Source organism: Myotis brandtii, unplaced genomic scaffold (genome assembly GCF_000412655.1).
Source record: "Myotis brandtii unplaced genomic scaffold, ASM41265v1 scaffold1077, whole genome shotgun sequence".
Lineage (NCBI taxonomy): Eukaryota > Metazoa > Chordata > Mammalia > Chiroptera > Vespertilionidae > Myotis > Myotis brandtii.
This window is the reverse complement of record NW_005353666.1, coordinates 371993-388066: the sequence shown is the minus strand read 5'-3', so window position 1 is coordinate 388066 and position 16074 is coordinate 371993. Positions and strand designations below refer to the sequence as shown.

The following is a 16074-nucleotide window of genomic DNA, read 5'->3' as shown; positions in this document are numbered from 1 at the left end:
TCCTTCCCGGGCAGCTGAGCAGGTCTTAGGCCCCAGCCCTTCAGCTCAGGGGCAGGAGGACCCGGGAGGGGCAGTGAGTATGCCCAGGCCTCAGGGAGCTCAGCCAGAGTGTGTGTGTGTGTGGGGGGGGGACCCACATGAGGACTGACTTGGGGGTTAGAGGACTGGGCTTGGGGGTGACAGGGTGGGAGCAGCACTGTGGAGGAAGCAGCCTGCCCTTGTACCCCTTGGAGGCACAGGTGTCCGGACCTCGGCCAGGGGCCGGAGTGCGCTGTGTCACCCACCCAAAGCCCCTGCGCGGAGACGTGGCCGAGAGCCTGGGGGCCTGGGACCGAGCTGTGCCCGGGCCGGGATGGCACGGGGTCGGCAACACTGCGGGCCCCAGGGAGCTGGCCCGGGCGGTGGTCACAATGCTCGTCCCTGACCAGGCTCCTGAGGGCCCGGCTGGGGGCTGGGGGCTGAGTCCCGCCCTGCGGGGTCCAGGTGGGCCCTTCAGGTGCCTGCCCCTGAGGCATTTTAACGCCCTTGTTATTTTTGCATTTCCCGGTATCTGCTCGCTCAGGCCATCTGACCGCAGAGGTGGACGGAGGTGACCCCAGGGACAAGCCCCGCTGCTTCAGGTCCTGAGGCTCCCACTGAGGGGAGACATGGAGCCGGTGCAGAAGGCGCCGAGGACTCGTGTCCCCACCTCTGCCTGGACAGGACCCGCCCTTGTCCCCCTCCCTGCCCCCCTCCACTCCTTGCTGCCTGGCCAGGTGGCCCCTCCTGCAGGGCCCTGGGAGCCACACCCACAGGGTGGAGAGAGAGGGGCTCCTGTGGACAGAGAGCCTGGAAGGTGGGGAGGCAGGTGGGGAGGCACCAGTGCCTGGCCCGGGGGCACCGCTGCCCTGCTTGCCGGCTTCAGGGGAGAAACGGTGGGAGGCCGACCCGCGCTGCTCGGGGTTCAGGCCATTCCCCATCGGATCAGAGTGAGAGCCGGCCTGCCTGCGCTCAGCCTCGGAGCTTCCGGCCGAGCAGCTCTGCTCCCCAGATGGTCAGGGAGCAGCCCCGCTGAGCGCCCGGGACTGCCAGCCCAATCCCATCCTCCTCCTGGCCGGATCCAGGGTAAACATTCCACTCGGCTGCGCTGCCGATCCCACATGTGGAAACGCTTTGTGGTCGCCTCTGGCTTCTCCCAGCGGCGGTTCCAGGAACCTCGTCCCGGCTTCTGCCGCTGGATGGGCGGTGACTCAGCGCCCAGCGGGGACCCAGCAGGGACCCAGGCATGCTCCCCCACCCGGGATGTCCACGTGCAGGACCGCCCAGGGCGCACCCACACCCACAGAGAGAAACTCCGTGGCAGGAGGCGACGTGGGCTGTGCTCGCCACTGGGGGGGAGAGGGGGGGAGGCAGGGAGGCTCCCACCACTTGGCAGGTGGGCGTGTGGGACTCGGGCTGACACCCCGCCGTCCCCGCTGTCCTGGGGTCCCCTCCGGCACCCCCGCTGCATCCATCCACACCCTGGAGGACAAAGGTGCCGTGCACCCCGAGTCCGGAGTCTGGCTCTGAGGGGCAGCTTGCTCAGCATCACGATGCCCCCCGCTCCGGCACACAGCGGCGGCCCTGGTGGGCTGCACGCACCTAGGACAGCCAACGCCCCGTGACCAGCTGTCGGCAACTTGACGAAAAGCACCGGCTCCGTCAGGGGTGGGCAGCGCCGGTGCCGGGAGGACAGACGCTCCGCCGGGGACCACCCTCCGGCCCAGGACAGATGGCGGCCTCCCCCGCTGTAAACAACTCCAGGAACAGCGTTCCTTCTAGGCTCCCAGGGGCCTCCCCACGTCTCGCGCGGCTGCTGCTTGCTTCACGCTCCTTTTGTTGGAAGGAAGATGAGCGTTCGCTTCATGCCGCGGGGACGTCTCGCACACGTGGCTGCTCACGTTTGTTTCCGCGGTGATGTCCTGGGCCTGCCCAGCATCCCCACAGCCACACGGAGGGAAAGACCGATTCTCAGTGACACTCATCCTTAGACATCCTTCCCTCATCGTTTTAAACCCGTACCGACCCAGTGAACATAAGGTCTCAGCCAAAAGCCACAAAATTAAAGGCCAAACAACCTATTCTTAGTGACGTCCCTGGTGTAGCAAGCTGAGTTCCTGAGCCAGTAAAAGAAAGGCCTCCTAGTAAATGCTGGTTTCAGATGTTAGTAACACACCTCACAGCTGTCAGAACGGCTGCCGTCAATAAAGCAACAGCAAGTGCTGGTGAGGATGCAGAGAGAAGGAGCCCTCGTGCACGCTGGTGCGAATGCAGACGGGGGCAGCCACTGTGGAGAACTGTGGAGTTTCCTCAAAAAATTAAAAATGGAACTTCCTTCTGACCCAGGGATCCCACTTCTAGGAATCTATCCTAAGAAACCGGAAGCACCACTCAGGAAGAATGTGTGCACCCCTGTGTTCACAGCAGCACAAGTTACAATAGCTAAGATCTGGACACAGCCCACGTGCCCATCAGGTGAGTGGGTAAAAAGCTGTTGTACATCTACACCATGGGATACTACGCAGCAGTGAAGAAGGACCTCTTACCCTCTGAGACAGCATGGAGGGGCCTGGAGAGGATTGTGCTAAGCGAAATAAGCCGGTCAGAGAAAGACAAGTATCACATGATCTCACTCATATGTGGAATCCAAGTGACAAAATAAACTGATGAACATAGTGGCTGCAGAGACACGGAAGCATGGAACAGAGTGCGGAACCTCAGAGGGAAGGGGGGAGGGGGAGTAATTTGAATCCTAGACAACAAAAGATCAAATTTTAAAATCTAATAAGTCTACACAATAGGAGTAGACACATGGGGCCAGAAAAGAATTTCAGCTCCTTTTCCATTCGGCACTTTACTCCAGAGGAAGTGAGGGTGGGGCCGCGGAGGAGTGTGAGTGACAGCGAGCCCAGCGCACCCACGCGCTCTCCAGCCCACGGCAGGTCCCGACGACGAGAGGTGAGCCGTTTAAAGGGTGCAAGCAGAGCATCTCCACTCCGGGTTCCAGGAACAGCAGTGGATTTGCCTCCTTGGATGCCAGAGACAGTGGCTTGGCTCACGTCTGATCTTAGAGCAGTGGTTCTCAACCTTGGCTGCACATTAGAATCACCTGGGAGGATGAGGCCCAGAAATCAGGATTTTAAAAAGATTCCCAGGTGACTCTAATGTGCAGCCCAGGTTGAGAACCACTGTCTTAGAGGAAGGAGCGGGAACCTGCCTGGCTGGTCCGCCCAACGGCGTCTCTACGTCCGAACACAAAGTAGGTGAAGAGACGGGAGTGTGAACGTGGAAAACTACGTAACGGTGAAGCCACAGACGGCAAAGCCACCACCAACTCTCACGGCAAAGGAGCTTGACTAAGAAAATACACCTCCATAAAGTCAAGAACATGTGAAACAATATAAAAGGTGTTTCGGCTACTTATTGTTGCATCGCAATAACCATTTTCTTGCATTTCGTGATTTAGGGGAGGTGCTGGGCTCCAGGTGGGGACTCTGCAGCTCCCGGCTGCACTGTGAGGGTCCCCGACGGGCGCAGCCGCCTGCTCAGGGGCGCCTGGGGGTGGGAGGCTGCACAGCCTCTCCGCAGGCCCTCAGCACAGAGGGGCTTCTCACGGAGGCTCGGGGCCCGAGAGGGAACATTCTAGCAAACAAAGCAGAAGCTGCCTGGGCTCCCCTGGCTTGGCCTTGGAAACCCTACAGAACCTTCCGTCATCCGTGTTCACGGGCAGGGGACACGGCTCTCACCACGTGATGAAAGAAGATCAGGTTAATGATGAAAGGCCGAACACTGTCGCTCAGAGCTGAAACACGACAAGGAAGTCTGCCATCGCCAAGCAACGCCGAGACCGGCAGCCGCTCGGCCGCCGGGGGGAGCGGGACAGAACCCCCTCCGCCTCAGGAAGGCCACCTGCTCACGGCCCCTCAGTCTGGAATTCTAGCCCCAGAACTTCGAGATGATATGTTTCTGTTATTTTATGTCACTTAGTTTTGGGTCCTTTGTTATGGAAGCCTAGGAAACTAGTACAGATTTTTATGACTTTTTCCACTTTGAGAAGTATGTGGTTCTTGCTTAAATATTCCTATCTTTGTTTATAAATACCCCATTTCACTTCCTATATTTTTATGATATTCTGAAAGATGTTTATTTATTACATATGCTATAAACAATAATTCTAATAAGTTATTAAAGGTCTAATTCTTCTTTTTGCAAAAAGGAAAAACTAAGTAAGTATGAAAACATCCCATTTCATGGAATAGAAGAGAGTATCATGAGCAATCATTACTTTCCACATTGAATTCGAGATGCAATGCAACCCCTATCAAAGCCCCAACTTCTTTTTTAGACACAAACACACAATCTGCTCCTCAAACTCAGATGGAAATGCCAGGGGCCCTGAAGAGCCAACCACCGGCTGGGAAGCCCCTTCCGGCTTCAGCACTTACTTCAACGCTGCGGTCACCACGACAGGGCCGACGGACGTGCGAGCCTGGAACAGAACTGACACCCAGCAACGAACATGTAACGGTCACACCAAACGGTCAGGGCCACTCCATGGAGGAGAACACCCCCTTCAACACGCGGATGGGGCGCCTGCTTGTGGCCCCAAAGAACTGGAATAGGATTTCTCCAAAGAAGACGTGGACCATCAAAGCCATAACGTGTTCAATGCCATTCATCTCCTTCATCTCGAGGGGAATGCTACCACTTTACGCCCCCGAATGGCTACAATGAGACAGACAATAACAAGTGCTGGCAACGATGTGGGGCTCTTGGGACCTTGTAGCCACATGTGGAATTTAAACCAATGGAGCCACATACCAAGTCTGGCAGTTCTTCAACAGTCAAAAATACAGCGGCCACAGGACCCAGAAACCCACTCCTGGAATGTGCACAGAGCTGATGCCATGTGCAGGCAGAAACGTGTACGTGGATCTTTACAGCAGCACCATTCAGTGTTGCCAACAGCGGAAACCACCCCAGAAACCATCTCCAGCGGGAGGAGCAGAGGGAGGGCTACCGAACCACGAGGTGTTTCAGCCTGAGTGACAGGCGCCGGCACAAAGGGCACCTGCCGGGAGGTCCTCGGACGGGAAACATCCAGAAAGGCGGGTCCCCCAGATGCAGATCCGTGCGGGCGGGTCGGGGCTGTGGGGGCTGCCTCCACCAGGTGTGGGTTCTGTGGGGCCACACGTCCTGGCATGGGCAGTGCTGACGGCTGCACAAAGTTAAACATGGTCAGACCAACCGCACCGCACAGTTAAGGGGGTGGATTCTGTGCCATGTGAGCTGTGTCTCAACAAACCACGTAATGAAATGCCTTCTGAGACCCTTACAGATGGAACCGCAGCTGGACTGGTGCAGTGACCCGGGGTGCAGGCTGGACGTGGAGGCGAGGGCAAGGGGGCTGATGGTGGGGTTCAGGGGGCTTCTCCCTGAGGGGAGGGCTGGACGCGGAGGCGAGGGGGCTGATGGTGGGGTTCAGGGGGTTCTCACTGAGGGGAGGGCTCGACGCAGAGGCGAGGGCGAGGGGAGCTGGTGGTGGGGTTCAGGGGGCTTCTCCCTGCTCCTAGAGAGACTTGAAATGCTGCACAATGTCATTCTTTTTGGAAGAATAACTAAGTAAAACTTTATTAAAAGGGGGCTGTTGAGGAGAACTATTGTAAAGCCACATAATAAAAGCAGGTGGGCTCTGAGGGAGTGGCCAGCCGTGTGAAGCAGCAGCCGAGACCCTCTCACGGAGGGCTGGGCACTGCACATCCGGAGGCACAGGGCGCACACACAGGCACAGGCACAAAGGTGACATTTTAAATAAAATTTAAAATATATAAGAACAGATTACGTCCATGCGAGACATTAGGAAAATATCAATGAACATATCCTCTTAGGGGAAGTTCTCCTAAATCTAATAAAAAAAACCAGATCATAGGTTTTTTTCAAAATATCACAAACACAAAGGTTATCGCTAAGTTACGGAAAGGAGCTGATACCTAATAAAAAGGTGTTTCCATTTAAAAACAGGGTGAATAAATAATTCACAAGAAGTGAAATACAAATGCCCGAGAGACCAAGCAGAGTTCCGTTCTCGCTCTCGGCCTGAGACCTGTGCTCCGCCTGGAGGCCCCCCCCTCCCCGGCCCCCCGCCCCGTGTGCTGGAGGAGGAAGGAGGCGGTTCGCCCGGAAGAACTGAGACGGCGGCTCCGTTCTGGCCTTCCAGCCGGCCCGGGCCTGTGCTCTGCGCAACAAGTATTTGTAAATAGCAGTTGTTCCTGTTGCTGCAGACACATCCCCTCATACTCTATTCGGAGGTAAATAAGTTGACCCAAACTTGTTAGAGAAACTTGGCAACATTTACCAAAAGCTGTTCAGAGTGAGGACGTTGACTCGGCAATTACAGGTCTAAACGTGTTCTGGGGAGAGAGCCACAGGAGCAGTGTGTGCACGGGGTGCCCATCCCACAGCTCGGCCCTGGCCAAACAACCAGGAGCCCTGAAGTGTGAGTTCGATAAATGCTGGTGCCGGATCCCAAGTCCCATCAGGTGGAGAGTTAGGCTGAAACCACTACACGCACGTGTGTGTGTCTGTACACACATTCGGGAAAGCCTTCGGCGACCTCTGTGCCAGAAGCGAGGGACCAGGAACGAACGGCTGTGTCCCGTTCGTGCGCTCGCTTGGTCTGCTCGTGTGTGTTCTCTACTTTCCACAACGGCTCTCTCACCCTTTAAGAAGGGGGAACACACCTGAAACAGCATCACTTGTGAAGCTAGGAGGACCCCACCAACACGTTCCTGCGTGTGTGCCCCCGGAACTCCCCACCGATGCCGCAGAGGCTGCGCCGAATCGTGGTGGAACCATACTGCTCCGTCAGACAGGGACCCGCCTTCTCCTTGGCTCCAGCTCTGGGTGCCTGAAGGAGAAGCGAGCGCTGGCCGGCTCCCTGGATGAGTCACCGCTGCTGCGCCCATCGGGTGCCACAGGCACAGCCGCGTCTGTGTGGCTTTCATGGGACGACTTGTTCCTGTGCCTCCTCCTTGGTGTCACATAGCTGTTCCCTGACTCCTGCCCTGGAACAGAAGACCAGCTGCTGGTGTGTGATCCGCCGCCCTCCTGGCCTTGGGCAACAGCTACAATAGGAAATGCATGTGAGAGGAACCCTGTGTGCTGAGAACTAAAATGCTGCAACCTATTTCAGCAACAATTTTTCAAGTTGGGCTTATAAATCACTTACAGAGAAACGGAGCCGAGCTGGAGTTACCGCCAGCGGCCACATTCCTGTGCCGTGACCGCAGCCAGCTGGGGCCGGGCCACGCAGCCGCCGGGGGCTGGGCCAGGGCATCAGAACAGACCCGGCCAGACCTCAGTCAACGCCACCGAGTATAATAGGAACCATCTTCCGTGGCCTCGGCTCAAACGCTGCAGCACAAACGGTTGCAAATGTGTCACTGGCAACCCAGGCGACCTGCCCCACCCACGGGCCCGCGTGCTGCCGTGGAAACCCCGTGGCCGCTCGACCAGGAGGACAGCCACGGCCGAGCGGCCACAGAGAACAGGGCCCCTCCCTCCTTCCCACCGGTCCCGCCTGTCCCTGAGCCACCAACACCTCCTCCGTGCACCACACCTGCCGTCCTGGGCCTCCCAACACCATGTCAGCTGAGATGAGAAGTCAGCCTGACTCCCAGCAACGTCGCCACCCCGGCCCCAGGACAGGCCACGTGAGAAGTGCCAGCTGCTTGGGACCGAGGGACACCTGGACAGGGAGCGACCTGGGCTGTCACCGGGGACACCTGACTATGACGCCAACTCGACACCCAGGTCGGGGCCTGGGTGGCGTGTGCAAGTGGCATGCTAGGATGGCGTGCGCGGGTGGCACGTGTGAGCAGCGTGTGCGATTGGCGTGTGCGACGGGCATATGCGGATGGCGTGTGCAGACAGAGCGCTGGACTGCACCACTGACCTCGCCGAGGTGAACGCGCGGAGCGGACCCGGCTCCGTGAACCAAGCAGCTGCGGAAGGGCCTTGGGTGGAGCAGAAGACTCCTGGGAGGAAGGCGGGGCCCAGACGTGGGGGGCAGCGTCTGAAGGACGAGAGGAACTGGGTGGGGAGGGGAGGAGAGAATGTCGACGGGGCCACACGCAATGCTGAGGTCCACGTCCGGCCCACCATGACGGGGCCACACGCAATGCTGAGATCAACACACAATGCTGAGGTCCACGTCCGGCCCACCACGACGGGGCCACACGCAATGCTGAGATCAACACACAATGCTGAGGTCCACGTCCGGCCCACCACGACGGGGCCACACGCAATGCTGAGGTCCACATCTCGCCCACCACAACGGGGCCACACGCAATGGCTACAGAAAGGAACTCTGCTCTCATGGCAATGACCAGCACTTGTTGTTACCCGACACCTGAGGGGGCTGACAACCCCACACGCAACCAGGAGTCACCAACTGGCCGTGGGTCTCCAGGTGAGCGTGACGTGCACATGTGGATCTGGAGGAGAACCGCCGGCGCAGTCGTGAGAAGGCGGGGTGTGGACGGCTTATCTGTTTCCTCGTCGGGGGGACGTGTCGACTGCCCATGTGAAGAGCACCAGCGGGGAGAGGGCCAGGATGACGGTATCGGCTGAGCAAGTCCTATCACTGCTCTTACTGAGTCTTCCCTAAATGGGCGCTAACTTTTGTCTAATGACTAACTGATGTGACATACATTAATTTCTGTTGGTTAAACCAAGCTTCCGTTCCTGGGATGAGTCTCATTTGGTGACGGCATAGAACCCTTTTGGATATTGCTGGATTTGATTTGCTGTAATTTGTTGAGGATATTTTTAGGAGATATGTGTCTAATTTCCCGCTGATTTGTTAATCCGTGTAATACCGACCTCAGGGACCGAGGAGGAGTTTGTGACGCGAGATCGGTTCTCCCTTAAATGTCTGGTAGGAGTCGCCATGAGGTCACCTTATCCTGGGATTTTCTTCGTGAACATTTGTTATTGTTATTTATTACAATTTAATCTCTTTACTTTTATACAACTATTGAATCTTCTGTTCATTCTTGAGTCACTTTCCACACCTGTGTCTTTCCAGGACTCTTTTTTTTAAATTACTTTTTAATTACAGTTCTTTATTTGAAGGAAATCTTTTTACTTACCTCTAGAACAGCTTTACAGGCCATACTTAGAGAATTTCAACTAAAAAGAATCCCTGTCTTTCTTTCTACACCCAGCAGCCTACAGGGTTGCTTCTTTCTTCCCAGGACTCTTCCCCGCCATCCGCGCTCCCTAGTTTCCTGGTGGGTTGGCAGCCGTGTCCCCTTCCGTTCCGGAGTCTAGACATCCGAGTCTTCCCTTCCTCCTGGCTCAGCTTTGGCGCTTACTCCTCACTTCCTTACTTCAAAAGTTCAGATATTCTAACGTCTGGGCATACACACTTCTCCTCTGAGAAAAGGTGAAATTATCTGTATCTCCCACTCACCTATGAGAACATTTAAGTATGCACTATGTCTGTGAATGTCTTTGAATTCTGTGAGCCACTCAAAGTGTCATTTCACGAGACGACTTCTCTAGGAAATAAAACAGGGAACGGTTCAAGGGTGAAACACTGAGTCATAGGAGAGGCCCCGAGGCTCCGGCGCCCGTGGGGGTTGCTCCGGGAGAACCAGCGCCGGGTGCTGAGCAGCCGCTCCTTTGCTTGGGCTGCAGGTGGAGCCAGGTGACCCGTGGCCCGTCCAGCACAGGTTTTCGCCGTGTGGCCTTGCGGGCAGCACAGTGAGCTGTGGGGGGAGGAGCAAGGGCAGGCTCGGCACCCTCCTTCCCCTTTAGTAACTCCCTTTAAGACGCCAACACCCATCAGTAGGTTCTATGGGGTCTGGCGATGAAAGGTGAGAGAATGAGGCAGGAACACCAGGAAGTGTTTCAAATCCTTAAATGCAGCAACAGGGGAAGTGGACTCCTCTATTAGACACCCCTTTCCCTCTTTCTTTTATAATCCGACATAAATCATGGAAGCCAACGGCAAAATTAAAGGCAGTGAGACATTTTCCAGGAGCTCACCTTACCCTGGGAAATGAGGCGTCTAACGTCGCCCAGATGTGCTAACGCGGCTTACGCCGAGTGCGCTGGGGTTTGACGTGCGGCGTGACGGCAGGCCGTGTGCTGTCTGCCTGACCCAAGGCCACCCAGACCTGCCCCGCCGCCGCCTTCTGGTGAGTGGGGAGCGGGCAACGGAGGCGCCGAGGGCAAGGTCGGGTGCGGTCTGAGGCAGATTTGCGCCGAGTGTTCCCGACGAATGAGAGCGATGACTGCAGCTTCCTCGCTCGCCCCCAGGTCCAGCTCTCGTCTCCATGGAGCCCACACCCTTCCCTCAGAGGCAGGTTCCTTCAAACGAATGAGGACCAACCACCGCACTCGGCCAACGGCTTCCCAGAGCAAGCTCCGCGCAGCCAGCACCCTGGCCGACTTCAGAACGTCCTGTGCCAACAACAGAGAGGCTCCGCCGGCAGACAGGAGTGCTGAGCTCTGGTTCAATGAGGGAGACCTGGCTCTACAGGAGGCCTTCTCCCTCTCAGGATCCCTGAAGCAGCTCGTAACCACAGTCGCCAGCCGAGGTCAGGGCGCACCTGCGTTTGGGCATGTGGGCACCTTCCCAAGTCCGCACGGCTCGCCCGCAGCCTCACACTCAGCCAGTGAGTGTCTGCGAGGAAGCACTGTCCAAACTGCCGGTTATTTCATGAGCCTGGACTGCAGCTCTGGCCTCTAGAAACCCGGGCCTTCCACGTAGGGATGGAACGGACACCGGCTTCTCCCCCCACAGCGAGTGTAGAAACAGAGAAAAGTGCAATAGAAAGGGCTGGCCAATCAGCTCACCCTCCCGTGAGCCGAGCCAGGCTGTGGGCTCTGGGGTCAGGCCCAGGAACGAGGGCCCAGACAGCTCTCCCGCGGTCGGAGATGCAGCGTCGGTGGCACGAGAAACGGGTCAGAGGGCCAGGCCGCCCTCCTGTCCTGCTGCCTCGTGGGTCTGAGTGAGACACGGGCTCAGCCCCCGTCGTGGGAGCCCGCAGGCTAGGACACCCCGTGTTGCACCTCAGCTGGCTGTGCCCCGTGTGGCTCTCTCTGGGGAGCCGGGCCTCACAGACCCCGCGATCCTCACCCAGAGACGCTGCTCAGAGTGCCACGGCGAGGAGGCCGTCCTCAGCAAGTGCGAGCGTGTTTCCCAGCCGCTGTCGCCACAGGATGGCGCTGGAGAAGGGAGGTGGGTGGGCACGTACTGGGACTCAACAGGTGGAGGGGGGACGAGGGCCCCTGGGACGAGGAGACAGGGAGGGGCCGCACAGCCTGGCAGAAGCGGACTGAGGACCACAGGGGGGAGGGGAGGAGGGGAGGGCACTGGCCACCGTGGGTGCAGGCGGGGAGAGAAGACAGGGCTACGCGCAGGCCCAGGCCCGGCACTGAGCACGCAGGTCACGGGTCTCGTGGTCAGAGGAGGCCTGAGGGACTGGCCTGGATTCCAATTACTGAGCAGGAGGGGCTGCAGGCCTCCCGGTGGAAACACCAGGAACAGGTGGCATTTGGTCTGGAGGACAGAGTTGGAGCATTTGGCAAAGGCTGAGGGACAGCAGAGAAACAGGGCCGGGGGCACAGAGGCAGCAGAGGCGCGAGCAAAGACCAAGCTACGGCAGGAAGCCACCCCGGCCGCCCACGGCCAGGACAGAGACTTGGACTTCAGGGGTCTCCAGAGCACAGGGCACTGGCTCAGCAAGCTTCCCAGAGTGCAGCCAGCGCGGGAGCCACGGACTCGGACACAGAGGACACGCGTCTACTAAGCACAGAAGGAACAGGCCAACAGTGATAGCCACGTCCCCGAGGGCAGTGGCCACACCCCCTGAGGGCAGCCAGGGGCACACACGGGTCTGAGAGGAGCAAACACTTGGGGTGGAGAGGGACCCTGGACGCCTCTCGTGCTCGGCCGCCACATTAGACACGACTGGCCTGTTCCCAGCTGGCGTCGGCCCCACCGGTGCCTGCGAGCTCTCCAAGCTGTTTCCACGGAGAATGCCGGGCACATTTCAATAATGTGGAACTCAAGGCCAAAGTCAAGAGGTAGAAAGGCAGGGAAAACTGGTCCAGTAGATGTGGCAGCAAAAATCTTTCCCATCAACATAATTTTTAAGGGCTGAGTTTAATCAAAATGAGTTTTTTGTTCCTTATTTTAAGATTTAAAGTCCAAACCATGAGGAAAGAACACCTATTTTCCAATCACAGGTCGGCTGCACTGGAAGGAATTTAAAGGACCTTCCCTACCAGGTGGAGGGAGATTGGCGGGATGTTCACAGGGGCGAGTCCTGCTCCCGAGGCCGCAGGAGAGCTGGGCAGGAGCGCCCTGCGGGGCAGGACTGGGTCCCACCTTCGCAGCCGAGGGCAGGGCAGCACGCCGGGGGCTGCTGGGCCTCTGCTGCTCTTGGGCGCCCAGGGCCCACCTCTCTCCGTCCCTCCTCCTGCCCCCTCGGAGGTTAGCTCTGCCCCCCCACCCCCGCAAGGGGTCCCGGCAGGACAAGCTTGATGCATTTTCCAACATTTACTAGAGGAGGACGGCCAATGTGGCGCAGACACTGCCCCTGCCCTGCACGGACAGGACCCGCCTGAGCGAGTGAGCAGCCCGCAGAGCAGCGCCCGCGGTTCCGCGTGCACACAGCACACGCACGATGATGTTCTCCGAGTCACAGCTTCAAACGTAAGGAGCAGAATGAAACCAATATTCCCAAATACTCTCGATTGGATGCTCCATATTTTTCCATCTTCTATTGAAACACCTCCCTCTGCCCTTTAACACAAGCCCATGCACTTCTGTTCGGCTGACCTGCAGCCGCTGTCATTTCCTCGTAATCTTTTCTCCCAATCGTGCCAGTTCCTTGAGCTGGGGTCCCCCTCCTCCCCTTCCCGCCCTGGTCCTGCACGTGTGTCCACCTCAGTGCCACCGACTGGCTTGGGGCTCCCAGAGCTGCCCGGTCCAGCCACGCTCTGTCCAGCAGCACCGCGTGCGGAGCCCCTCACGCAAAAGGAGACCCCGAGAGTTTTCTTCCGCAGGCTTGTCGGCCTGCACGTGATCACAACGGGCCCGTGGTCTTAAATAGCATGAAACTCACCAAAACAAGTCTGACAGACACGGAAGAGGAGGGGAGACCTGTGGGGAGAGGCTGTACCTGAGGGGCGGACGGGCTGAAGGCCACCCCGCTGACCGTGTCCGTGTGCCCCGGCAGCCGGCAGGAGAAGGTGCTGGAGCCCACTTCGTACAGGTACGCCTGGAAGACAGGCCGCAGGTGTTCGGTGGCGAGAGCCAGCCACCAGCGAACGAGGAGGCGAAGGTGAGGGGGTTTCTATCGCACGCAGCAGCCTTGCCCAAGACCCCACTGTGAGCCGTTTTCAAGACAGGCTCTGTTTGAGGTGACTTTAAGGACAGAGTCAGGCTTTGTATCCCAGCCTCTCAACTGGTGGTGCCTGGTGCCAATTCAGCGCCAACAGGAACCGCCAACCAGGGGTGCGGGGAAGAAGGATGGACGCTGTGTCCAGCAAGCAGCTCAGCGGTGGCCAGCAGGGGGCGCCAGCAGCACGGTCGGCGGTGGGGAGCCCAGGCCCCAGCGCAGGGAGGCCGGGCCCCTCAGATCCCCACCCAGCCCAAGGGGCTTCCAAACGGCCCTGGCTGCCAAAGGGGGTCATCTCTCGTTTTGACCCAATGACAGCGTCCTCACTTCCGGAGGCTCCTCAGGGCCCAGGTTACACAGACACGGGAACTGACCCCTCTGCTGCATCTGTTGCTTCTGATTATAAAGCACAGAGGTTAGTAGCAGCAGCAGACATGTATTGAGCACCAACTTCTACATAACTGCCTCACCTAGTCCTCTCTACAGCCAGATGAAGAAAACGGTATTATTGTCCCAATTCCACAGGCCAGGAGGCCAGGGCTAGGGGCCGGCTGTCTGCTCGGGGCACAGGGCCGTGCTCTGAGAGGAGGTGCCGCAGGGACAGCTCCTGTGGCTCTGGGGTGTCCTCATACGAGAGGGGAGAGCGAGACTCGAGACCCTCAAGGAGGGGGCAGGATGAGGATGGGCAGAGCCTGGAGAGAAGCCCAGGCCAAGGTGGGCCAGACCCTCCTTAGGGCCTCCGGGAGGGGGAGTGGAGGGGGACCGATCCTCCCAGCACCTGAGTGAGACCCAGGGCCTCCAGGCTGCGGGGACCAGGGTCTGTTGCTTGAAGCTGCTGAGTTTGGGGTAATTTGTTACCACATCCCTAAGACACTACACAGACCTTCCCAAATACATTAAAGACAAACGGACATAAATTAGTATTTGTTCCAAATCCATCCTAAGGTATGTGTCACTTTATTTATTAACTAGAGGCCCGGTGCACAGATTTGTGCACCAGTGGGGTCCCTCGGCCTGGCCTGAGCCCTCTGGCAATCCAGGACCCCTTGGGGGATGTCGGACTGCTCGTTTCGGCCCGATTTCCACAGGCCAGGCCGAGGGACCCCACTGGTGCATGAATCTGTGCACCGGGCCTCTAGTGTGCATATAAGATCTTTGGTTAATCTCTTCCCACCCGCCCCCCTCCCCCCTTCCCTCTGAGATTCATCAGTCTGTTTCATGTTTCCATGCCTGTGTGTTGAGCGTCTGCCACCTGGTGGTCAGTGCATGTCATAGCTACCAGTCAAATGGTCACTGAGGCTTTTATATATATAGATGTTACTATCTGGAAGGTCAAAGAAAACACAGCATGTCACACACAGTAAGTCACTGAGTGAGGAAGGAATGAACGAGCAACGGTGTTTCAAGTTCCCTGCTTCACGAAAAATACCAGGACGACCTCTCGCACCTCACGCCACTGCTCTTACACTCGCAACAGCCTCCGGCGTCAGCCGCTTCACCCTGCTGCGCACCCACATCGCCCTCTCCACAGGCACGTCCACCCCTGGGACTAAGACCGGCACGTACATGTCTGTCCTCCGCGCCACACGCCACGAAGCGCCCGCAGGGGCTGAAGGCAATCCCACACGGGAAGCAGCGGGTCGGGTGTCCTTCGAAACGGCGCTCACACCTACGAGGAAAATAAAAGAAACACCCGGAGAAAAAAATGATTTTTTTCATTTTTAACCCAAACTAGGATACTGACCTGCTGCTTTTCTTCACGAAAATGAACAAACTGATAAGAATGTTTTTATTTGTGAAGATGATTGAACACTGAGGTTATTCTAGAGACCCTCAACCGTAACTAAAAGACTTCTAAACCATAAAGTCTCAAAGATGCCAAACTAACCATAATCCAACTTTTATACATGAAGACTACCAAGTGATAAGTATATTCTGGAGATCTTTAAAAATATAAAAACCTACTTTTAAAATCATAAATTATTTGAATCAATGATTCAAAGGCTGCTGGAAGGTGCAACATTCTATCAAGGCTGGTTAAGTTTTACAACCAACTGTTAAAGAGCTACATAAGATTTGTTTATTGTAAAAAAACAACAACACCAAAAACACAAAAACAGCCCCACCAGCATGGCTCAGTGGTTGAGCGTCGACCTGTGAACCAGGAGGTCACGGTTTGATTCCTGGTCAGGGCACAGGTCCAGGTTGCAGGCTCGATCTCCAGTGTGGGGCGAGCAGGAGGAGGCCGATCAGTGATTCTCTCTCATCACTGATGTTTCTATCTCTCCCTCTCCCTTTCTCTCTGAAATCAATAGAAATATATTTTTTTTAAAAAATTAAAAAAGTAAGGGAAATGGAGCTGGGTTTATTGAAAAAAATCGCCACCACCTTTTGGGACAGCCAGAGCCACACCCAGAGGGAAGACCAGAGCTGTGGTTTTTCCACATTCTGTGACCGATTCTGGGTATAAATCACTTTTCCGAGAAGGGTCAGTGTGAACAGACTCCCTAACCTTGTCTCTCTGAGTTCACAGCGTGCGCTTCAATAGACACACGCCCTGTGGTCTGGCCTCCCCTAGTCCTCCTGCACACCTGCCCCCCACATCTGCCCCCCACACCTGCCCCTCTCACACTTGCCC

At 57.1% G+C, this 16074-nt stretch overlaps 1 protein-coding gene across 12 annotated transcripts in view; it reads right to left on the bottom strand.

The window, feature by feature from the left end:
* The window catches only part of WDR27 (WD repeat domain 27), a 49202-nt gene that overhangs the window by 11965 nt on the left and 21163 nt on the right, over window positions 1–16074 (bottom strand). For 2 of the 12 annotated variants that reach the window (XM_014542224.1, XM_014542229.1), the window contains exons 22-23: window positions 15003–15105; window positions 13218–13316 (exon numbers count right to left, since the gene is read on the bottom strand). In XM_014542224.1, the coding sequence (XP_014397710.1) occupies window positions 13218–13316; window positions 15003–15105 (202 nt within the window). Of the gene's footprint in view, window positions 1–1620; window positions 1715–5861; window positions 8110–10088; window positions 10094–13198; window positions 13317–15002; window positions 15106–16074 lie in introns of those variants that run through there. The other 10 variants (XM_014542240.1, XM_014542243.1, XR_001362696.1 and 7 more) reach the window with 9 other exon arrangements.